The sequence below is a fragment of the Puntigrus tetrazona genome, chromosome 17, assembly GCF_018831695.1.
Source record: "Puntigrus tetrazona isolate hp1 chromosome 17, ASM1883169v1, whole genome shotgun sequence".
Classification (NCBI taxonomy): Eukaryota; Metazoa; Chordata; class Actinopteri; order Cypriniformes; family Cyprinidae; genus Puntigrus; species Puntigrus tetrazona.
This window is the reverse complement of record NC_056715.1, coordinates 11,866,032-11,892,033: the sequence shown is the minus strand read 5'-3', so window position 1 is coordinate 11,892,033 and position 26,002 is coordinate 11,866,032. Positions and strand designations below refer to the sequence as shown.

The 26,002-nt window shown below is 37.7% G+C and overlaps 1 protein-coding gene across 5 annotated transcripts in view; it reads right to left on the bottom strand.

The window, feature by feature from the left end:
• Nucleotides 1–1,807: 1,807 nt before the first annotated feature.
• Nucleotides 1,808–26,002, bottom strand: part of ldah (lipid droplet associated hydrolase) — a 39,616-nt gene continuing 15,421 nt past the window's right edge. For 2 of the 5 annotated variants that reach the window (XM_043263625.1, XM_043263623.1), the window contains exons 4-7: nt 25,001–25,170; nt 19,728–19,968; nt 11,453–11,535; nt 2,870–3,580 (exon numbers count right to left, since the gene is read on the bottom strand). In XM_043263625.1, the coding sequence (XP_043119560.1) occupies nt 3,314–3,580; nt 11,453–11,535; nt 19,728–19,968; nt 25,001–25,170 (761 nt within the window). In that variant the 3' untranslated portion in view covers nt 2,870–3,313. Of the gene's footprint in view, nt 1,924–2,094; nt 2,217–2,869; nt 3,581–6,086; nt 8,358–11,452; nt 11,536–19,727; nt 19,969–25,000; nt 25,171–26,002 lie in introns of those variants that run through there. The other 3 variants (XM_043263627.1, XM_043263626.1, XM_043263624.1) reach the window with 3 other exon arrangements.

Genomic DNA, 26,002 nt, shown 5'->3' with positions numbered 1-26,002 from the left:
AAGCAGTCAGAGCCGGTGAGATGGACAGTGTGTAAATGTGTGACAACGAGCATGTGTGTATGTTCAGACGGTGATAAGACATTGAGTCGTGTTTTAGAAGTGAGCGGAGGACATGTGTGCCGAACGGCTCCAAATTCCCTTACAACACCAAATAAACAACCCCTCAACAGAAAATGAGTGAAAACATAGGCTTTCCAGAAATTATTTTACATCCTGTTAATATAAACTCAATGATAGAGTGTTGAAGTATCCTTGCAGCAGCGGTAAAAATGTTGGCCCCGTTAAGACTCTGTCAGAGTCTGAGAATCTGTCAGCGGTAGCACGCAACTATAACATGTATAACAGTTAAAGGTGCTTTGCATGACAGTCAGCTTATATTCAAGATGAAATAGCTCTGAAGATTTTCAAAGGTGCCTCTGAAAATGTTTCTCTGTGGAGTCTGGTGGCCTTAATTAAATACTGCATTGACTGAGTGAAAGTTTGACTCTGTCCTAAATCCAAGGGATCTAAGTTTAGCTGGTTAGCACGGCCTCATTAGCCCCTGCTGGTAGATATTGTAACTACACCGTGAGGTTCCAAAAACATCTTTATTAACTGAGTGATGACCATTCAACATAACTGCATTTTAAATCACAGAGTAGGTGCTTTACCAGTGTTTATTAAGCGTGTAAAATTGACAATTTTACCATGTTCTGTGTCATAGCTCAGGATAGTAAATAGTAAAGGATTGGAGCATGTGTGTTTTTATCAGCCAGTCAGCATTGTCATGATATCATTTTACTTCAGCTTTGGAGTAATTAGTCAGAAGAAGTCAACAGTAGGGTATGTATATGGTTTTCCTTTTTGGAGCTTTATATGCTTCTAGAACCAACAGACCAGTGTAATAGACCATAACATTGTTAAACACATAATTTTATATTGTTAAAATAACACACTTGATGCCAAAACTAAAATTAAGCTCTTTAATGGGAATGAGGACCCAGGCGTTTCATGTTGATGACACCACATTTGGCTTCGGTCAGATGATAGAGCTGCATTATAGTACATGATGTGTGCAATATGTGCAAGATAAATGACTTCATTGCATTGAGCGACCTCAGACCTTATTTTGTGAAAGGCTTTGTGGAGCCAAAATCAAAATGATTGTTTTGTTTTATTCTGACACCAGATTTGGCTGTTCGAAGACTTCAATGCTCACCTACATTTACTTGAGAGAGTTTGTTTACTTGAACTGGTAATTAGATTAGATTAGTTTTATCCTTTAATGTCATGCCTGTTATAGATTATCATACAAATCCATGTGTTTCCTCAAATGTTTAATTTAATCGTTTATTTATAAATGACAGCCACAAGGCAAAAAAGGTGCCTTGTCCCATAAAATAACAAAAACAAAAAGGGACCTAATTTATGCTCAGTTTAAATGCTTTAAAGGGTTTATAAAATGTGACATAAAAAAATATGTATGATGTTTTTTTTCTGTTCATTCTAAAAGAAGATGCTTTGAAGAATGTTCAAACTGTCCATAGACTTCTATTGTATGGACAAAAAACATTTTTCGAAATATTTTTTTTTATATTCCACAGAAGAAAGAAAGTTTGGGTGAATTATCTCCTTAAATTCATGTTAGCTTATGTGAAAGTTTTAGACAGAACTGACATCAAGCCACAAGAACAAGATGAAAATAAGCTTCTAGTGTTCATTAATCTCAGTGTCAGGGCAGAAATATTTGCCTGCTTACTGTTTATATAACATCAACTGTTTCCTCTATGAAGAAATACAAAGCAGATTTTTAATTCATAACAGCAATTGTTTTCTTTTTTTTGACATTTCTCCATGGTAATTCCCCTCAATCAATGTTGGTCTCATTGTATGGGAATGATAATCACCCAAATTGTCCACGGTGGCAGTATGAAAGTTACATTCCTAAATCAACAGACCACAGTAAAATTAGCCAGAGCATCTGTGCAGTTCAGAACAATATAATGGCACGAAATCTGAAGAAAACTTCCTGTGTGGTTTTACGGTACATTACTGTTGTGACCGTTAGTTTGTAAGCTTGTTGTTTTGATTGTTTGTAAGTACTTTTGCAGAAGTAAATTCAATTTACCATTTAAAGTTGAAAACAGTTGCATCTCTCACAGTATTTCTCATTCAAATTGCCCAGGGATGTTTTTGTTCTGAGGCAAAATCTTGTTCTGCGGGGCCGAAGTGGACTGCTTGGAAAGATAAAGCAAAAATGAGATCTTTAACATCTATTTCAAACAAATGAATTTCATTTGGCCAGACAAGGATAGTTCAAGCAATATCCCTCTCTCTCGAGGTCTCTATCTCCTCTCGTTGTAAACAATTCCAATCGTATGTGCTTGCTCCTTAATCTAATTCCTCTCAAGGCAGTTTCTCCAAACAGTCTGATTCTTTTTATAAGCAGCCTTTCTTTCAATACTGACACGATCGTGATACCACACCTAGCTGGAAAGGAATAACATTAGGGAACGCCATCTTTGGTTCGAGTAGATAAAGAGGCACAAAGAGTGCCGTTGCCTCGTCTGTTGTTCGGAGGTCTGGAGGTTATCAGCTTAAGCGCTGCATGGGTTACCTCGTTGTGCCTCGCCATTTGACGAAAGTGAAAAGCCTCAGGAGACATTTAGTAGAGAAGGAGTTTCAATTTACTATGCCAAGTGCTCTCAGAGAAATGAATGCAAAGCCTGCAGGATTGTCATGGTTCAGTTAAGGGGTTTGGCACCCCTCGAATATACATGCTGATCAGTGCTAAGCAATGTTAACTTACCTTCACAGACATCTGTTTTACTTTACTGTACCTAAGCTGGTAAAATATATGTTGCTTAAAAAAAATACGGAGGGAAGCATAAAGCCTTGACTGATTTGTTTTATTAGAACAAAGGGTTAAAATATAAGTGTAAATTGTTGTACACATGCCAAAGCGCTTTTCTTAATTTAATGCATTTAGTGTATTTATCTGGCTACAGAAATGATCAGTTTATACAAAAAAAATGGGAGAATGTTTTTTTTTTTTGTTTTTTTTTACTCTTTATTGTAAATGCACTGTGTATGTGAGAGTATGTATACTGTTAGATAAGGAAGTGTACATATAATTCAAATGTAAATTATCTGCAATATATTGCTTTCTTTTCTTTTTTATTTTGGATATATTGTTTATTGGTATATGTATTAAATAAATATATATAAAAACAAACTGAAATTTAAAAACAAAATGTAAAAACACTTAGCATCCTTTCACTCTCATTCACTGTCATCCGCTCTACAGATGATTTTATTTAAAAAGTGTATTGATTCAAAGGAAAAAAAAAACCCACTCACGCAGAAAATCTTCTTTCCCAGACATCCACATGAAAGTGAACCCTCGGTGACTGTCTGACTCACCCACGGTTCCGGAATCATTATTGGGTTTGTATTTTGTCTCATTTTTTTGCCAGCAAGTATTCAGGAAGTTTCCAGGTGATTTTAAATTCCATACAACGCCGGGTGAAGAGGGGGATACGGTATTGTCCGGAGCTGGTAGGGAAGCTGTGCGGCATTGTGTGCTGAACTCCAGGAAACACTAATGTGAGCAGAGGGTCGGTTTAAAAGAAAAAAAAAAAAAAAAGAATCACTTTGTGCCCTGCCATTGAGCACATGTCCAGAGAAGGTTATGATGCAAGAGCAACTGGAGGAGATGGATCATCAGTCACTTTTATTACAATAGCTCCAATATTTAAAAAGGAGTAACAGAGATAACTTATTCAAATGCCGTCTGTTAATCTGTTTTTGATGGATAGCATAACTAATCTGAATCAAGGTCGCTAATATTTCCTTTGTTGAGTCTACAGATACTGCAATAGTACACTATATCAAACAATTATTAGGGACAGAAAATAGGTGGCCCCTAACCAAGTCCATTTCTCAGATGACCCCCAAATATTTGAACAACTGCCTGGAGTCTATGACAAGAGGGGATACGGTTTTTCTTTAAGAGAGGAAGGATCTTTTTAAACACGCTTGTTTCTTTTTTATTGAATCATGTCGCAGTCACAATTGAGACCGAAACCAGCACTGTAGTGTCCAGACTTTGACTTCTGTCCAGATGTCTTTTCCTGAGAGCCACTTTGGTCATATAAATTCTCATTCGGGTCAAAAAGTTGATAGACATTTTGAGATGGAGGAAATGATGAGGCTGTCATCCAAATGTTTTCTTGGCATTTGGGACAAATACAGTCTGATTCTGTAGTACTATTGGCCTGAATCTTCAATTTAGAAATTAAAGCGTAAAATTTGAGAATGGATATTAATTCTTTTTTGACAGATGATTATTAAAAAAAATAACAACACGAAAATAATAACAAATTATATATATATATATATATATATATATATATATATATATATATATACACACATACACACACACACGCATCTGTAATATATAAACATTATATGTAAAATGTAAAAATAAAAAATTATAAATATATATAAAACCAAATATTTATAATTTTTATTGAAATATGTTAAAACAAAGTAATACTTAAGTTTAAAGTTAATCATTAAAAATTGTATTTCCCATGTGAGTGCATGTCATAGCTGCATATATCACACATTTTAATTATAAATTCAATTGGGGAAACAGGATCGAATGGATTCATAAGAGTTTTCTAATAGGACACATTTAAGTTTGCACTTAAACCAGAACTATATAACGAAATCCGTGTTCTTTCCTAAACATTTGGCCATTTATTATTTCACAAAGCTTTTCCAGAACTGCGAATCAGCTTGCCAAATTTTTCACACCTGTTTTAATGCGTCCCTTCTGAATGTACTCAATATGTATGCAATATGCAGCATTACATTGAACTTGATTATGAAACTAGCGCCCACAAAATACTAAAGTCTCGTAAAGTAGCAACAGTGTTCTGGTTATCAGCGCTGAAAATAGCTGAATGCAAAGGCAGGTCGTTGCATCAAATTCAGCGTTGGCCTGCTTGTCTTTTAGTGTGTTTTTCCCATTAAGGTTTTCATACATTTCTGCTTATTGTATTTCATTTCGCTTCTCATTAAGCATTCCACTTTTACACGCTCATGTCAATGTAAATGCTGCATTTAAACTAATCTAATTCCCTTAAACCGAATCAATAGCAACGATGGGCCACCGTGGGGGACAATTCTGGCTCTCTGTAAGTTACACAACCTGAAAAACATTTTCAATACTCCCGTGAGAACAGGCTTGTGGGATGGGATGCACTGTTTGCTTTTCCTAAACTCGCAGTTCGTGTCATTGTATGAGAATGTGGGACCTGAATTATATATATGTATAGGAAATGGTGCTGCTATAATAGGAAAAGACTTTTTTGAAAAACAAATCTCACAACAGCACCAAATACAGTACATATAGTTGAAAGGATCAATTTTATCCCGGCATAAGAGCGTATCAGATGATGTTAAGTTGGTACAAAATTGAGAGAGAGGGGAACAAAGAGTAACTATTGCCATGTCAAAACAAAACATAACAAAAACCAGGGGAAAAGAAAATGATCTATTGCAGATGATATTTGGCAGGAAAATACCAGAATATCTCTGGAACGATTCTTCATCACCACAAGAGAACCCAAACCACTCTGGAGACGTAAAACAGTAAAGCTTGTTTGCTTTGCCACAATTCAATCCACCCGGGCAGGATTACTCCATTTCCTTCTATGAACTAGCCCTGCCTCCTGGTTTAAATCAAGGATAAGCAAATTAAGGGGCTTTGTCATTCTTTTTGTGAAGCCTGGAAAGGAAGATTAAAGAGACCTGGGCTTACACGGAGAGTCCCGACTCTCTGAGAGAAGGGGAAATGGATCAGCTGGAAATATTTATTCTCCGTTTGCTGAGCCGTTCGGATGCACCAATCACTGCCGGAGCGGTCCACCTACAGGACGTCCTGGTACTGAAGACGACAGATTTTAAATCAACTGAACAAGTTGGTGTGGAAGGGCCATGTGGCGATGCTTGTTGGGGATCGGTGTGGTTCTGTAGCAAAGCTGTTGAACATTTCTAAAAAAAAAAAAACAGCTCACCCAAAAATGAAAATTCTTTTATCATTTAATGACCTTCAAGTGAATTTATTAATAATAGCCACATTCTGACATATTCTCAGAATAAGTATTTGTGCTGTTGAGCTCCAAAATGACAAAAAAGCACCATCAGGGCACGTTCATACACAAAAGACACAAAGAAGCTGCAAGTTATACATTGAATAAAGTTGAAGTTTCTTATGAAACAATCATTTCCAGTATCCAACGCTGCGCCTCTGCAGTTGGACCCGATTTCTAAATGCAAAAATGCATCTCTGTAAACAGACCCTAAAAATATCACAAACGTCGTCCAAGTGACTCATGCACTACATTCTGAATCTTTCGAAGCAAACTGAAATTTTGTTATTGACTCCTATCAATGGCTGTTAATCGTTTCAACAAGGCTGAGACAATGAGTTGAACTTGAGATCCCGAGGATAGGATTTGTAAGCAAATCATTCAAGCGATTTGTTTAAAAGATCTGGCTCAAAAGAATGATTTGTTCAGAAATTGGACATCACCGTGAATCTCACGCCTTATTTTTTTAATAATGATCTACATTTTTGTATAAGGCTTCAGATTCATACTGACCATTTTATGACACTGTTATGGTGGTTATTTTGGAACAGGGTTTGTGTCCCAAATAAAGGAAGTCATAAAGGGTTGAAACAGTGAGTAAATGCTGACAGAATATTCATTTTTGGGTGAACTATTCCTTTAAGGTCAGGAATATCAGATCAAGTCACTTTGAGCATCAGAGTAAAATATGAGAGATTTGATGTTTCAATACACTGACTGAGGTGGTTAGAGGACTGAATAATATTACTGGTCCCTGGGCTGTTGAGGTAAACTGTCAAAATATTTCACTTGGTAACCCCCAGGAATCATGCAAGCAGAGAACGAACCTACAGCCGGCTTTTCTTATAAGGGGTCCTGCTTTGGCTCCTCCATTCACCATAAAGCAAACTCTTGGGAGGCATCAGGAGCCAAGTTGGGGCCTAAAGAATCCAAATAGATCTCAAACTAAGAGAATAGCAGCTTTACAGGTAAAACACTATTCCAGAGTCCTGCTGATGCCGTCTGGAAAATAAAAGGGCTAATGTTGAGGTCCATTCATACGGAAAAAGCTCAAATATGCATAATTTTCCAGCCTTAAATGAGGGTTAGTCCGAGCTTCGTTAACATTCACAGTTTTGTGGTTCTACAAGGTCCCAGGTCATTGCTGACAGGACCATATTTGACCCGTGCTAGTACAGGCATTTCCTGCTATAATAAAAATACAGTTTCTCTACAGACAGAAATCAAATCACAGGTAACATGTTCTGTATGTAAAACATTTCACTGAAAACCTACATGAATAACATGAGATTAATATACAATGGGAAATAAATACTAGGCAAATGTTTGTAAATATTTTAAATATTTTATAGACAATCAACATTGTAATTTGTTTTTAACTGTATTAAATGAATACAGCAATACATAGAAGTAAAAAATGTTACATTAGAAATTATAACTGCAAATGTGTTTATAACAACGTGATTAAAGTGTTTCAATCATTTGAAGTCTAAATCATTCTCTGGGTAGTTTGTAATATGATTTTTTTTTTTATAAATCTTTAATCTGATGTTACTGAATATCAATAATAATAATAATCTCAATTTAGTATGAAGAGGACAATATCCTTTATGCCAGGTCATCATATAAATAATAAATTACAAAATAAATAATTGACACTTGGTCCTGCTCTGCACATTTGTGTTATCTGCCAACAATCATCACGAACAGACAAATAACAACGTCCTTGATAGAAATTAGAGACTCTTCAAGTAAACTAAAGCAATACACCACATAGTTGAGGGACAAAATACATTTGCTTACACATATTTGAGAATCAAAACGTGAGATATTTTACCATCAGGATATTTGAAAAATTTAATTCCACCAATATATCAGTCATAGTCATCAGTCAAGTGTTTTGTGCCTTGAAAAAAAAGGTAATGCATCCTAAAATACCGGTCGCAAAAAAAAAAAAAACCTCACACAGGGGGCTCAGTTAGAATATTTGGCTGGTACACGTTAAAAAGGAATAAAATGTAATCAGAGCGTCCTCAAGTCGTCAAAGATCCACTCTGCTGTCATGTTAGCCATTTCCTCCCCTGCATCCAGGACAAATGCATGCCGGATACCCTTCTCACACAGACGAATGTCCCCTTCAGGGAAGTCTTGTCTGATATCATGGTAATACTGCACAGGGCACCAGTGATCCGTGGCTCCATAGTAAAAAATAAGCTGTCAGAAGAAAACAAAATCAGCAGAGCCGATTAAGACATTAACATGATTTAGTTTTGTTCTCATACTGTAAGTGGGATTCACCACTATAACCATGTATCATACAGAGAGCAGAACTAAAACAATAAATACATCGTAAGGCTTTTCTGTTCGTCTGACAGCCACTTTAGCGAGAGCTAGTACCTGTATGTCACTGCTTGATAAAAAGCTCACTTTTCATTTTTAAGGCACAATCTGTGATGTTAAAATAACAAAAGTAGCAGCCCTCCCATTTGATTTACATAGGAACTTAGACCACCGCAGGAGTCTGCAATACGCTGCCCCTTCATATTCCTCAGCACACCTCAAGATGTCAGAAGTAACTACAAGTATCAAATTTATAAATTACATCATAACCTGAAGCTATTTTTTCTTTGTCTAAAGGAGTTGAAACTATGCATGTCGATTAAAACATTTACTGAAATGAATTACATTATACACCAATCATTTTTGTTGAGAAGAGCCCTAATATAAAAGACAGTTTGTTTAATTAATTTCTTTATATACACATAATACTTTATATGTCACCCGTGACCAAAAAAACTGTCGTAAAAGTCAATTTATCAAAACTGAATAAATAAGCTTTCTATTCATGCATAGTTTGGATGTGATTTTGAAAGTCTCCAATCTGAGGGTGCTTAAAAAAAAAAGCATTTAAAGTTGTCCAAATGTCCAAAAGTCCTTAGCAATGTATATTACTAATCAAAATGGAGTTTTAATATATTTATGGTAGGAAATTTATAAAATAACTTCATGAAACATAGTCTTTACCTAATATCTAAATGATTTTTGGCTATTACTGCAAATATTCCCATGCTACTTATGACTGCTTTTGTGTTCCAGGGACAAATATTATTTATATCATTTAAGGCAATAAACTGACAGCTCTAGTCAAGATATAATCAGTTACATCTTTGGCAGATGAAATTCATCACGTGCCATAAATCCATAAAGCAGAATAACTTAATAAATCATATAGAAAGCCCCTAACAAAGGCGAGGCACACTGAGAACTTCACAGAGGATCCAAATGGGAAAACAATCAAGATTGTGTTTCAATAAACCAAAATTTAAGAAAGATTGACATTAAATCCACTACATTCAGCGCGTCCCCTCGGACACCAGTGTGGACACTTGAAGGGTATTTCCTTCAGTCAGGCTGCCGTAACCTCGGCCAAACGGTGCCAATAACATCAATGCGAAAGGAAAAACCACCCGTGCAGATTTCTAAAGGCTATTTATTGGTGAGACCTCGAGAGCCGTACACAATAGAAAGATCAAATTCTCTTGTCAACTGCTTTGCATGATTTCTCTGACAAACTGCATAATGTTTGGCCTTTGCCGACTGTACCAGTTAATCGTGATGGGTTCTACATCTGTCGGCCTGATCGATTTCACCACAGCCCATAAATCTAATAGAGGAGTCAGATGCATGTGGTTTAAGACTGAGCGGGGTTTAAACATATGACCTCCTGTCTTCACCTTCAGCTTTTTCGGAAGAAAATTATTCTAGCATCGCTATTGGCAAGCAAGACGGACCGCGAAGCCGATACCAAAGAACGCCACATACTCTGACACCCATGCAGACAATGGTTGTCAGAGAAATGGAAGGGCTCCCGTCCTCCGTGGAGTTATGGGTAGGATCAGATCAGACCGGGAAAAATGCGACCGGTTTCCAGGCTCAAAGGATTTTCTGAAGCTTTGACGAGGAATTTCTTCGAGTCGAGGTGCTATGTGTAACATAAGACGCAGGTCTCGAGTATGCGACTCTTAAGAGCAGTGAAGATATCACCTATTTAACTGATGACAGATACAGACCATCAGCAGCCCCGTCATCGTCTCTCTCCAAATGTACCCAGTCTCTGCTTTGCATCACACCACGGTATTGAAAGGTGCATATAGTTCATCCACCCGCGCATCCGCTGAGAAAACGGAAGGGTAGGAGAAACGTGCTTTTAAATTTGATACCGTCTGATTGGTGATCGGTTCTCTGAGGGCGAGTCAGCGTGGGCTTCATCTGCGTTTAACATGTTTAGAGGTTTAGAGGTTTCTCTTTGATCAGCGGCATTAATATGTAGGAAATTAAGAAAAGCTGCGTCATCTCATTGTTTCAGTAAAAACAAATACCCACGCACGGGGAACAGCGCTGCTGGCAAGTTACTTCTGTGATTTGTTGAATTTATTATAGTCATCTTGTTCATTTTGGACAAAAATATGAACAAAAACCTCTACTTTTAAATGTAAAACTAAATTTGCAATCACAGTTAATGAGATTGTTTTAGGGATACACAACATATCTGTAGCATACGGATTATCACATATTATTTGAGTTTTTGGTCACACTTCATATTGTACTGAAAAACACTTCTGCTGCTATTAAGGGTGGTTTAAAGTGGAATTATAGATGTAATTACAGAAATGAATTACACAATATGTAACTACTATGTACTTATGTTTTAATTAAGTATAAAGTGGGATAAAGTTTATTTTTTGATTTTTTTTCATTAATAACAGTAAACATTCCATATGTAATTGTGCACTCCTCTATTTTACGTTTAGATTACCACTGAACGCTCACTTTAAGATCGTTTTTTAAAAACAAATAAAAAACATTTTCCTACTGTACATTATGATACAAATTCACTTGCAGCATTTTAAACGATGACGTTTAGTCTTGTAATTGTTTTTATTCAGACAAAATAAATAAAGCTGTACTATTGGCCAATATGAACTACAGAACCACACTTACATTATAGCGATTGTCTAATGCAACATCTCACGTAATGCACCGAAGTATACACAGATGTTCTTGCATTAGACACAAATCAGTTCAAGACTGTTTGGAGTTTGTTTAAAATCAACTGATAAATTTTGACAGTTATTTCTCTACTGTCAACAACATTTCAAATAATCTTTCTTCCTTCCTACGTGAAGAAACCGGTTTACTTTAAAATATATCTTCAAAATATTAATAGAACTGTTTGTTATTACAAACGAAGGCTAATTTAGAATTAGTGCTTACTCGTGTTTGCCGTTCAAATGTTGTGTGATCGTTACCTTGCTGAGGTGCTGACGTACAGTTGCGTTGTCCCTTTCTACAACCAGTCTCATTTCTTGGCTTCCCATGTACATACCGTTGGCTGCGGAGACAACAACAGAGACAAACATGTAGATTAGCATGCTACAAAACTGTAATAAATCAGGTAGTGCAAACATAACTTAGTAAACATTTGCGTAACACATCGGCCTCTGCGGGTTTACTAAACACGAAGGGTATCAAAATTAAACACACATCCAGAATCGCTGCTGCAACCTCAAAGGCCAACGCTCGTACAAACACGGAAACAGCAACCAGATCGTGAGGATTACATCTGTTCCCATTCACATTTACTGGATGTACACTCCTACTAACAGTGTAATGGTGTGCGATGATGTCATTGTTTTTACGTTTAGATTCTGTGTGCTGAAATGACGCGTGTCGTTTGTGAATATTTCATACTGTGTGTCCCCAGTTCATTAAAACATTAGTTGCCGAATACGCATGTATAGTATATTACAAGTCATGTGACACAGCAGCCACAATAGTACAGTATAAATCATATAGGCTTATGCATTTATTTATTTTTTTTCATCACATATCGAAATATTCCCAAGCATTTTAATATCATGAAATATCTTGAATCTCTGAGTGAGTAAATGCATTTTGTATTTGCATTATTTAATCTATAATAGGTGATGGGAAATGTAGTCAAATATAAAACAAAGACACCGATATCAAGTACCTCTGCTTCAAAAGATCAAACTTTTTAGAATTGGTAAAAGTTAGTAGCATTGCTACTTTTATTTAGTTAAATAGAAGTGCTCCACGCTCTGAAGTCTGAACATCACAGAGGACTTTCACACACACATATTCCTGCACAAAATCTTAAGATTCATGAGCACAAGCTGCTTGACCTTAATGACCTTGGCAGCTATTCAGAGAGACTGATCCTGATCTCGTGCAGACTAAACGTTTGGCCAAGAGATGTGTTAATATCCTTTCTCATCAGGACATTCCTCACTGTGATGATCGTTCAGCCTCAGACTGTGGAGGAAGTGTGTACATATATATGTGTGTGTGTGCGTGGGTACATGAAGAAAGCATGTGTGTGCTGTGTGTGTGTGTATATAAGGGAAAACCTCCTCAAATGACTTGCTTCCACTGAGTGAAGAGGAAGTGTGGGTATGATCACACATCCGCACGGCTCTAATGCTATAATATTAATCATGGCCTGTGCACTATATCATCCAGCACTGTTAACACATTTCACAAGACTGAGAGCTGCATGCTAAAAAGAGCGAATGAAAGGAGAGTAATTAATAAGATCCCTTTCTCAACGCAGAAATACATGAAAAAAAAGTTTTAAGTAATTTAAACTTGCGCCATGTTCCATTAGAAACGTCATTTTTAAATGTTTGCACCTTCAGAGTTTAATTCAGCGCTATATTTTACAGAGGAAATGATTTTTGTAAATGGGGAAAACTGAATAAAAAGCCTCTGTGCAGAAAACTAAGGGGTTTTCCCACATTTCATTAGTAGTGAATATGCCTACTAAATATCTTACAAGAAACACAGTGCATTAAATGACTATTAAGTCGAAACCCAAAGTATTCATAAAAGAATGAAAACTCCCAGATCACGTACCGTTTCTGCCAAAACTTTACTGTCCCATGAGGCATTGAAATGCTGAACAACAGTGACACAGCTGATGTCACAGGTCAAATACACGCATAAACAACATACTTTATTATTGCTGAAGAAGTTAAATGAAAGCAGAGTACTGTATGATTTCGAATGAGGTGAGCTGCTGCTACATTGTTAACAAAAAAAAAAATCCCATATAGAGGGAACAAGCCATATCTGTAGACTAGAATATCAAAGCTTGAAGTGTGTGCCAGTCATATTTTAAAGAACTGAGCGAGAGAGACTCGTGGCAGAATGTGTCCTTTATTCCCAGCATCAGAGAGGTTTTAAGAGTCACTTACTTGTTTGGGTTGGCTGCTGTTTGCGTCTAAATAAATGTTAAAGGTACACGTAAGCTTTCCTTTGCATTTTGATGTGTGCTAAAGGGAGACATAAGTCATTTGAGATGAGGCGCAAACAAATATTTGCCATAGAACACAATGAACTCATTGAACACTCGCTAAGATATCTAATTATATTACACTAAACACATCACAAACAACATCTCCACCCACTGGGGTAAACTGGATCAGAGGATGTTTAAACTAGAGGGTTTACAGAAAAATAAAGTTCAGTGTGTTTCGATTACTTTACCTGCGATTCAAATACAAGAAGCTTTGACTGTAGGCAAATATTCAGGTAGGCTTGTTGCAGTTATTCAACCACATCATGCTAATCTGTGGCGACTACAAATTACTGTATAGTTTAAATCTCAGTTGCATATCATATATTTAAATAAGAACGTATTTCTGATGGTTTAAGAATGAACCTAATTATTTAAATTCTTAAACTCAAAAGGTATTTATTCATTTGGTGGGACTTTAGAATACCAATTCTTATTATTAACTAGTTGCTAATTAGCATGGCTATTAATAACATATTGGCTGTTTATTAGTACTCAAAGCATTTACTCTACATGACCATATTATATATCCCTAATCCTGCCAAATTCCTAAACCTAACAACTATACTACCCAATACACGAATAACAATTAATAAGAAGCAAAGTTTTTTATTGAGGAAAAAGTCATGGTTAAAGGCTTAAATGTGACCATTTACGTATAATGAAGACTGGATGGTTGAAAATACATAATATAAGAGAGAAAAATTGCATATTATTTGTGAGAAAGAAGAAAAATGTAGAAATGCAAAAACTGCAAATAGAGAGTGGAATTAAGCCAATTTAAACATTACTAAGAAATTACATTAATATTTAGAATTCTATAATAATTAAGAAATGAATAATATTAGAATAATATTATTTCTCATTGCCAAGAGACTTTTTTTTTTTGCCTCATATTCAATTTCATAAATGTTACAGCCCTGTTTTTTGTTTCTTTTTTTTAATGAGGGTTCCACTGCAATATATTTGGAGTCGATCATTTAAATTACATTGTTCTATAAATGTAAGCCTTTATGCAGGTAATGCAAACGGTAGGACTACATAGGAGGAAAATCCCATGAATGAGGAGAAGGTAGGGAAAAAAGAGGGAGACGGGTGTGCCAGTCTTGGGGCAGTGATCTGCGAGACATCCCCTGTTCTATCTCACTTATCTCCAGGGGGGTATCGGGCTGGGGGGTTTGGCAGGGCACAGCATTCCAGTCAATTTTACACATCCTCACACATGCACCTAGTTAACAACTGACTGGAGAGGTAGAAACCAGGCATATGTGCGCAAAAAACACAGACACAAACAGATAAACACGTGGCGATATTTCATTGTCTCCTGTGAGCGTCCTGCCATGAGTGCCTCCATGTGGCAAGACACAAAAACTAAATGGCTATTTGAACATAACATGTTCAAAGTGGACTTTTTACATCAAGATTTTCATTTAATATTAGCGTTTAGTGCATTTCCATTACGATTGCCATGTCAACTAACCATACGTACAGTGAAATAGCAGATTATAATTAATAACTTAGCCAAATGTTCAACCGTTATTTAAGGTAAACATCTAATCTTCATAGTTTTATACAAGAAAATCAACTATAAAGCACTGCAGTTATTCAAGGAGCAGAAGGAGCCTCGCAAACAAACAAAAGCTTTTAAATGTTTCATCCTGTTCAGTTCAAGATACAGATGGGAACAAACTGTTTTCTTCTTCCAATGTGCCTAATGTGCCTCTTTACTCCTTGCATTTGCTTTAAATTGCATCCCGTTGATATTTATTTTACAAAACACACTCCTTTATTGCTTCTAAAACCATCTATTTACTTCTTTCCACCAGTCACATTGCATTAGTAACACAAACTAGATCATTTCAAGTTCATGACGGCACAATTGTCTGAAGTCCACAGACACAGAAAGTAGAGCGTATTATCCACTTTCTCCGCAGAATCAGAAATGTGCTTCTCTTTATTCTATTAGCCTTTAAAAGAGCTAAGCGAATGTGACAATTATATTCTCCCTTACAATTCAATAACACATGCCGTAATAGAAAGCCACATCAACCGAAATGCAATACAGGTTTTAATTTCCGTTACTTTAAAAAGAGCACGAGGTGGGTGGCCACGATCCATTGCAACTAAAGCAAAGTTACACCGAGCAGAAATTTAGTTACATTAAACACATAACAAATCTTGCATTATCATCCGTCATCACTTTTTAATTCATTCCCCTAATGAACAGGATATTCCTATTGGGTCCTTTGGGGTGTCTTGTGTTTTCTTTTTTCATGATATATCACACCTGATGACCAAGTTGTGAAATTAACTATAACTACCGTACTAACTACTGCTATAGAAAGCACAATTTCAGCATGGCTCTATTATTAGGGAAGGTCAACCGTTCAGCCATATATCAAAAACCACAACGAGAAAATGACTGTTGTTACGTACTGGATGAGAGAAAAAAATCCACATTTTTAGGGGATTTTTACTGCCCTCTGGGCTAACACAAGAGTTGCAGATGTGGTTTTTGGATCTCGAGTAAAATAATAATATAAAAATAATATAAATGACTAGCCCATGGACACAATGTCATAAAATGACAAACCTTTAATATCAGGCAGCACAGCGCTCTATGAAGTGTGGAAAATCAGGAATCTATGTATTCAGCTTTGACATGATCAAATCCTGACACTCCATTGTATTATATAATGATTTTCAAATGGAGTAAATGATGTATGTCACAATCCTCAGTCCTTCAAGCATTCAATAGATAATGAAATCAAACATTGTGTTCTCTTGATATCTATGATTATAAATGACAATAACACAACCTTTAGTTCTTCATGCAATTTCAGGATAATCAAAATGAACTAAACAGAACGCAATTTAACTCTAAACAAGTGTACATAAAACTGGATATTTCCATTTTAAAAGAGGTCTTATCATGTGGATCAGCTTATTTTAAGATTTAAAAGATGATCCTGCTTGTTTTTGTACATCTGTCACGGTTAGTAAGATGCCTGTCACCACATCGAGCACTGCATCTTTCTATTGTGTCCTGCTCCATCTAATGGTGATGTGCAGGCAAATACTAGCACATTAACTTTGTAGAAACGGTGTGTACATTTTATTTAAGAATACTTCTTGGTGTGGTTGGCGAATGATGCCCTATTTTTGTTTGTCTGTAAATGCTTAAGGTTATAAAATAAGAACATCTGCAAGGAAATAAACGGTTCAGCATTTTGAGCATTAAGAGCATTATGGTTATCATATCTGACCTCATAAATGTCATATGGCTACTGCCAAAGTGCTTCTAGGAACATTTCACCCCAAAAAATAAACATATCCTGCCATTAACTCATCTTTATGCCATTCCAAACCTGTAGTTTTGAGCAACAAAAACTACAGGAAGAAACAATTGACCAACAGCCAAGAGGTATAGTGTTTTACTCAGTTAGAATTCTACCAATATAAAAGGTTTCCAAGCAGAAACAGGTGGCCGGAGGAGGAAGCGAATATGACTCAAAAGTAAGGTGGCAGATAAGAAGTTCAGGAGTTTAGCCTCTAGGTTCCAAAATCAGGTCAACGTTAACTTTGTTCCGCTCTAACAGGAAAGGAAGCCACTTGCCGCTACGCTCTGTTTTCCCGCTTTCCCAGGTGAGTCAAATTATGATCGGAACAGCAAAAAGAACTAAAGACACAGGAGTAATTGGCGTCTCTGAAGATGGTGGGTCAAATCTCTGGGTTCTCATAAATTAGGCCAACAGAAGCCTGGATAGAAAAGTGCAAGAGTGTTCAATCATAAAAAAAACATGTCATGAGAACTGGCATAAGTGCTTAGGTGAGTGAAAACAGAAGCTGTGTGGAGTGTTGCAGTCTACTGTAAGAATAAAGCGTATTAGAGACTGTTACATAGCCGCTTTCCCTACGGGTTTGCAAGCAGGCACGCCTCATTGACGTTTATGCTCCTAGATGCAGAACCTTGATGTCTGCATGACAGACATTGTATGCATGCTCCACATGCAGTTAACATTGTATCAACATGCTCCACATGAGGATGGATTCAGTCAGAGGTCGGGTGGCTCTCCGGGTGCCCTGAGACGAGGGTCTCCAAGGGAGGTCTTGGCCCCTGAGCCCTTTCCAGTCCAGGAAAGGGATGGTCACAGGACTCCTGGGCCCAGTTTCTCAAAATATCAACATTCTCAGTTTCAAGGAAAGGGATTTCTGAGCAAATAAATCCTTAAATGTGCCCAGGAAGTTCTAGCTAATAGCAACATGCTTTCTTAATTAAGTCTGTCAACTCGCCATTAATTACGGATGTAATACAAGACAGAGAGTCGGAGCAGCTTTTCGTACGCAGTCACGGGCCAGCACTCAATGGTACAAAACGCACGCATGCACATGTGTACATTCAGGACCACCTGGCCTTTTCAATGAATAACAAGAGATTCAACTTCCTCGCAGCAAAGTATTTCAACATTTGTTGGTATTTAATAAGGAACAGGGAAAAAAGTTGAACATTTGAACATTTTGTTCAGATGAAAAAAAAAAAAAAAAACTAAATCCATTCCAATTGACACTACATGAGAAGTGCTAATGATTAAAAGCATGCTTACAAGCGCTGTCAGGAGCAAACCTCCAACTCCCTCCGCAACACAGGGAGAGAAAAAGAGAAAAGAACCTAAAGGTAGAACTGACAGCATGAAAAAAGCAGAAAAGAAGGGCGAGAGAACTGGTTCTTCAGAGCGACTAGAGAGTGGAGCTCACACTAATGCCTCTGGGCTCTACTGAGGCCTCTTTGGCAGAGACTCTCCGGCCATCACAACATCCATCACTCTCCTCCCAAGACAGACAGGGAAAACACTCAGCCTTTCACCTAGAGAGAGACTACGTTAGCAGTCCGTTCGCTCGCAGGAGAGGCCTCTTAATTACTCCTACTCACAACACTTCATCTGCACCATTAGTTCATGCACCGAAAGCCCTGGAGATTAAATATGAGTTATGATAAATAAAACTTTATTCAAAACAATGTGAGACAATGCTCTCTTGGCTGCCACTCAAATATTATTTGCATTTTCCCCCTCTTCAACCTCGACTTTTTTATCTGAACTAAATCGGCCGAAGTGGTGATCTTTGAAGTGGTGATATACTTCTTATCGTCTGATAAAAAGAGAGAGAACCGCATCCGAGCAGTCGGGTTTGGAGGGATGCCAGCATGTGAACTTTTGAAAGGTTTCAGCACCTCATTGAAACGGGGATTAGATCTTTGGAGCAGAGTCCAAACTGGAAATGGAGAAGTGAGGGGACATCGCTGAGGTGAACAGAAAGGCTGCTTGAGGGTTACACTTTAGCGCAATATTAACGTTACTGCTCTACATTATCACATGCTGTAATGCATCCTGACAACAAGAAATCATCACCATTGCCAGCTGATATTTCTGGGCCAAAAAACCCATTATAATTAGTCTTTTGTCATTTGTCTGACACAAGAGACAACACACTTATAACAGGAATAGTTCTGCATATAAAGTGGCTCGCTCAAGGTCAAAATGATGAGATTAAGGCCAAAACAGTAACTTGTGTACTTTTTTCAACCTTTTACTTTGGTGACTGAGAGGGCCAAAATCTTAAATGGTTTAAAGTGCTAAAATAAATGTGTAAAATGTGTTTAAACAAATGTATTTATTTAATAAAAAACAATATAAAAAATAAACAACAGTTATTTATTGCATCAGACAATAATATTTCTAACCATGTAGATAAAAACGGTTTTAAATCATTTGAACTTCTACATGTATTTTATTTTGATTCTCTCAGTATTTCATTTTAATAAGAAATTCTGAGCAAATATTGATTTAAGTAAGTGTTTGTTTAAATTTACTTGTGTAAACTGTGCACAAGTCAAATATTAGTGCACAAACTGTATGAATTAAAAAAAAAAAAGAATATTTGATTCATTTAAATTCAGCAATTTTTGTATACATCTGACCTTATTAGCTATAATTAGCTATCATGTGTATAAATTGTGCGTGTGTGAGAATATGTAAATATTTATACACACACACACACACACACACACACACACACACACACACACACACACACACAAATATATATAAATAAATTAATGAGTGAATTAATTCATTACTAATTAACTATTGGGGGAAAAAGCATATTGGTTGTTCTATTGAAAGAACAAGGTAAAAATGTTTACTCACCTGCACAATCTACATTGATCAGGCTGACGGTGGCTGGGATGATGGAGGTGTCCAGTGCATATAAATTCCTCAGAGCCAGATGCACTATGCTGACCTTCAGCTTCTCTGGAAGGAGGGAGAGCAAAAAGATGGGCAAATAGAAGGCGTACCGCAGCCGGCAGAGCACAGGGGTCATGACCTTCCCTTGAGGGCTACAGGCCATGCGCTCAATCGTAGGGAAGAGCATCACTGCCTTCACAACCTGAGGATGACAAGTTCAGATGGATTTTAGAGACGAATATTGGTCTGGAAAACTCTGCTTTCTCTAGTACCATCTACTTTTGGTCAAAATAGTTGACACTTTGGTTAAGTAACCGACACCGAGCAATATGTGACTTACTGAAATGCAATGCATAATACAGCACTGTGAGCAGTTTTAATAATAACAAATGACATCCCTTAATTTCAATGCTTAAGAGTTATCAAACTATGAAAAATGACATATCTGCGTTCTCACTATATTATGAAATCGATAGGAGAGACAAGGGAAGGAGGGAACAGAGAGGAGAGAGAGAGACTTCCAGAAACAGGAAACACCTGCCTCTGTTTGGCCATTGAGTAGAAGGCAGCTAGACTCATTCAGTGAGTAAGACAGAGTGGATGTGCTTCATCTGTCTCTGCAATCCTTTGCAGTTGCAGCCAAGTATTTTTCAATGAAACAAAACAGTGCAATATCTTCAATTCTCTTGTGTAAAATATGTGATAGCCAGCACAATTCTTTGTCAGCAGTGCCAAATGCAATCTATTCAGCTTCAAACCACTAAACTTCAAACTCAGCTAGTTCTGCAATCCTGAAAGAGTGCTGGTTTCATCACGCCCCGGCAACAGGCGAACAGGCAAAGTTCTGCTGCCGCTGAATTTATCATCCGAATGGGCCTTGAGGAACAGAAAAACATATATTGCCGACAGTGGAAAAGATATCAAACCCCAAATGGATGAGAGATTTACAATCCAGAGTCCCTCTGTCGTAACAATTACAATACAAAACATCAAATGGAGAATAAATTTGTTGCTCTTCAATATACAAAGCACTCAACTATACATTTTCTGGAGTAAGTGTGAATGGTGCTTTAGGTGTTTTCAGTCTTTAAATGCAGTCTCATATTTTCGGAACAATTGTTAGCACATTTCTATATGTTTGCTGCTGCGTTATAAGCAGCTGTTAGCACATTACAATGCAGTTGATAGTGTGTTTAAAGCTGCTAGCATCTTACTGTTTGGGTTGCTAATGAGTTCTAAGCGGCCAGATTCACTTACTTTTCCACATCTCACTTTACCTTGTGCACAGCTGTGTCCTCACAGCTTTCAGAAGTGTGGATCTGTCCGAAAACCCTCGCTTGCAGTCTTGCTCACATGAAAGAGCATGCACACAACAGTGCGAAAGAATGTCTTAAAAAACGCCAAAGCTGAGGAACATGGATGGCCAAAGTATACCTTAGGCTTAATCAGTTCTTAACTCGTTACTGTGCGTCTTCTAAGGTTTTCCAAATGACCCTTTGCAAAGATGTTTGTTGCTGCAAAGTTTCTAAGGTGTTTTTTAGGTAATTTTCATTGTGCGACTATGCAATTCCTTAAGTGTTCAAAACCAGTTGTACTCAACCCTGTTGGTATGGTGTTCTAATTGGATGGTAACACATTACTATGCAGATCCTAAGTATAAGTGAAAAGTAATAGTTATAATGATAATGGATGCTAATAAACCTACACAGACCCACCTAGTCCACATACCGCTCTATGAAGCATTCAACCCTTTCACATAATACTTTTCATCTGTTTTTGCACTGCTCATCCTGATGCCCATCAGTTGTCAGACAAAGAGAGAGAGTGGATAAGAGGCAGTGAAAGAGAGGGAAAGGTGAAGAAGAGGGAGTGTGTGCAGAGCAGGTGATCTTTGATGTGCAAGTAGTGCTTTTGACAAGAAGCAGTTCCTCTTCCTGGAGGTCACAAGAATGGTAACAGAGAACACAGAACAATCTGACAGAGTCTTTGGGAGTGGCTCTTTAATCAGAGAGACAGACGGCCAGTCACACACACACAAACACACGCACAAGCTTCTACTTCTAGAGGGTTCCTTCTCTGGTACTGCTGAGGTCAGGAAGGGGGAAGGAGTTCTCTGCATCTGGAGAAGGGGCGAAGAGAGTTTAAACGTCACAATCTGACTTCCACGGATCTGAGATGTGAGGGTGCGATCTGATAGTGGAGGAATGTTAATGATGCACAGATCTACTGGAGCTTCAGACAGCATGATGGATCATACGGCAGTCCAGACCACATCTCTTTCAACTCAACCACTTACAGTGAGTATCTCAATGGGAATGTATTGCAAGGGCCGCCTCCTTTCGAGCGTAGTCTTGTGGCCAGACTCCAGAGTAAAACAGGAACGATAGAGGAGTGGTGACATAATGAACACTGCTGGAAGACCCAACTGAAGCTGACAGTGGCCCATCACTGCTAAACGTATAGGTTAAGTGCCTCTTGGGGAAAAGAAGAACAGTCAGCTCCATGTGGTGGGTAAGATGACCAAAATCCTATATAATGTTATTATATTCCATTGTAATGATATATATCATTATATAGTTACTTTTGCTTTAAATAAAGTCTTTAGGACATTAACATTTCGACAATATGTTTTTGTGACCACATAGCAAAGCAAAGTCATTTGAGCATGTAACGCCATATGGTCCACAATCTCTACCGGTTGACAAATATCTATTGTTTAATTGTGTCTACTGGTATGAACGTCCAACCCTAGGAAATTCTATGTCACTTTCATTTCTGGTCAAACCAGGATGCCAGGCCACCCTTACTCTCCAGCAGATCAAAGGAAACCGCTGCCCCTTGCATCCTAGAACACGCAATAACAAAAAAAAAAAAAGTCGCTATAAGTGTTTTCTCAACAGTGTGACTGCATGTATAGTGGGCTGGACGGTCTGTGGTCACGTCTGGGAGCTTTAAAATCTGGAGATGTTGGTAATCTGAGCCAATGCTATGTGCTGTAATGTTTATGCTTGTGTTTGGCTCATGCTGTGACTGTAACAATGTTTTATTTGAGTGAAGTATGAAATCATACCAATACTTCAGGACTGTCGGTGTGACCTCTGCTCCTCGAATGGAGGCCCACCCAGAACGCTGCGACACACACTCGCCCACAAGTTAACCTACACACCCAAATCCTCATGTCCTGGACAAGAAAGACACATTGTAGTGTCAGGGGAACTTGATTGTGCCATCAGTCCACTGAAGAGAATGACAGGACTTGTTAAGCATTTTTCCTACGCATCTCCAAGAATCCCAACGGCTTTCCAACAGCATGCATCTCGCACAGATTAGAACATAAGTCATACATACTTAGAACAACATGAGGGTGAGGAACAGAATTTATTTTTGAGATGACTTATCCTTTTAATCTACTTTTGATAGCAATCAGAGTAGTTCACCATCATAAGAAACTTTATCTGTTAATAATAAAAGGCAAAGCAACATTTCAGCCAACAGCTGTTTAACCAAACTATACATCTGTGCAGAAAAATGTAGGAAATGACATCATCTTCCCAGGGCACATGGCAGGAGGAGGCATAAAGCATTTTCCTCCTAACCTAAAAGTCACCTCAAGCTGAGGTGTCAGGTGGAAAAAGGTCCTTTCTGCGGCCTCACATCTGAGCGACAAATCAATTTCTTTCTTTAAACTGTCTATTCTACAATTGGCACATATACTGTGTCACTTTCTTACGACAAGCAAGTACTTCAAAGGCAACAGAGAAGACTTGTTAACTGGATTCATGTCAGAGACATACAACTGAGCACCTCCATATGAAGTCAGTCAAATTCTTTCTCTAGTTTTAGGGAGGTTTTCCAACCTACCTCATGCTGCTCCCGGTCTGAGGCTGAAATCTGCAAACATTCTCCTCCAGAAATGCACTAAAGAAACCCCTACCATCATTTAAACTGACTGGTCTCTTCCATTCCAAAATAAATATCTAGAGTCCATAGTAACAGTTTCTGATTATCACACATCATATGTTACCAGGCATAATCGCCAGGTTGGCTTCCTGGCAGCCTGCGATCTGGGACGAAAAAGGAAATCTTTTTCTCCTTTGTGCATGTTTGCTCTGAGCCATGCCATATCTGTCTACATCGTACAGGGATTTAACTAGCCATAATTTGAAAAGAACTGATTCAGACAAGTATACAAAAAGGTCTACATGGTTGGCAATGTTTTAATGACCTGGAATGAAACATTTTTCACAGATTATCAAAGGGGACCTTAAAATCGATGAGTGAGATTGAGATTGGGACCGGCTTTTCGACTGAAGTTCTTGAACTAAATCCCTAAAAGTGGTTTGGACGTGGATTGTCTCCAAAAGTATCAGAACATATTTTTATCGCACTGCAGAAAGTGGTACATAACTGCACTGGCCCCATTAATGAAGCTAAAATCCATGTCTCTTTGCCAGGAGGAAAACATGCCCCTCTAGTTAGAGGAAATACTTAAAAGAAAAAAAAAGATTTCTGGGTAGAGAAAATGCTTAAAAATAAAAATGACAAAGAGCACATCTTAGAGCAGGAAAACCCCAGAGGGAGAAAGAAAATCAAGGTTCTTTTTCATGTTATTTAATCTCCTGACCTTTTAGACAGCAAGGAAAGGGAACAGAAGTGTCTTATGCTGCTGACTGGCAGTGTCTTGCTTTGCTTTTGCACATTACATACTTTCATGCAATGACCATGTTTTGGCGTCATGTCCTTTAATGGCAAAGTTGCAAATAGCTGAGGTGGTCTGCGGAGATTATGCAGACAGCGGTACTGTAGCCGTTATTCATACTGTTTTAAGAAGAAAATCAGACAGAATCAGTAGATAGTCTCTAGGGAAAGCACTGAAACAGGAAAGATGTTGTGGGTCAATGAATTGGGGTATTTTTTCAATTCACTGTCAGTGTTCAATGAGAAATACCTTGCTAAGCAAATATCGGTTATTTAATGCAATTTTGATTTGCAAATTGTAAACGTTAATTTTATTCTCTGATTGAATGTGCTGAAATTTGCCTCCAAATCAGATTTCATGCTGATTTAATGTAATTAATTGCATTTAATGTTAAATTAAAAATGTATTTTAGACACTGGTGTCCTGAGTTCGAATCCCATCTTAAGGACCTTCCCCTTCCTTGGAAATTAATGCTAATTCGTATAATAAATGTTCACAAACAGTTCCATGGACTTTCCCTTCCAGTTGCTTTTACCTTTAGCTCTGGGTCTCTCTTCATCATCTCCAAGATGATGTAGCAACCGATGGAGTGACCAATCAGCAGCAGGTTTGTGTCCCGAGGCACATGCTTTCGAAGGAAGGCCATCTTGTGTTCAATCTGCCCGTTTAGCCCAAAAACATCTTCCTTCTCAGTCACAGATGCATCTAGAAAAAGAGGGAAAAACTGCATAAAGCTCATACACCAAACCAACGTACATCATCACATGGTGGCCAGGACCGTTGCCAGTACTTTCATCATGACCTAGAACTAATAAATACAGCAAATAATATAATTAGACAAAGCTGCCTAGTTTGATCGATTGTGGAGCTCCAATCACAGCTGAATGAGAATTGTAAAGGATCCAGAAGACACATTAAATTGTTAAGCGCTCCATATAAGAAGTTTTCTTTCATCATCTTGGTCTTGTTCTTCATTATTTCTTTGGAAAGGAGTAAAATTACGCTCTATTGAACAATCGCAGTAACTGGAGATCCTGATAATGCTTGGCAGGCTTTGATATTAATATCTTCCTACAGGTGCTGAATTCACCAGTATGAACCCGAGAAAGGGTAAGAATTAGAAAGACAATGAAGCGAGCAGAAACAAAGGAATGACAGAAGAAGAGAGAAGAAGCTGGACTGAGGTGGGGTGAGGTTGAGGCATTTATCACTGCGATGAGTTATGGGAGCAAAACTGTTAATGATGAGACAGGGGGAGAGAGGAGTACCAGAGGGGAGAGAGAAATAACTCATATTAGCTTCAAGACATAAATAGACAAAGTGCTCCTTCATGAGACATCTCACAATATATGGTTCCTGGAGCACTCTGCATCCTCTCCTCTTTCTAAAATAATAAAGATATCTCAACTGACGTAGTTGCACATGGCTAATTACTTAGACCTGTTTTATGATGAGAAGTGCTGGAACAACAAATCCTGAGGGTCTCGTGGATTACCTCGAATTGGACTGTTGTTGAAAGACAAATTACTATATTTTT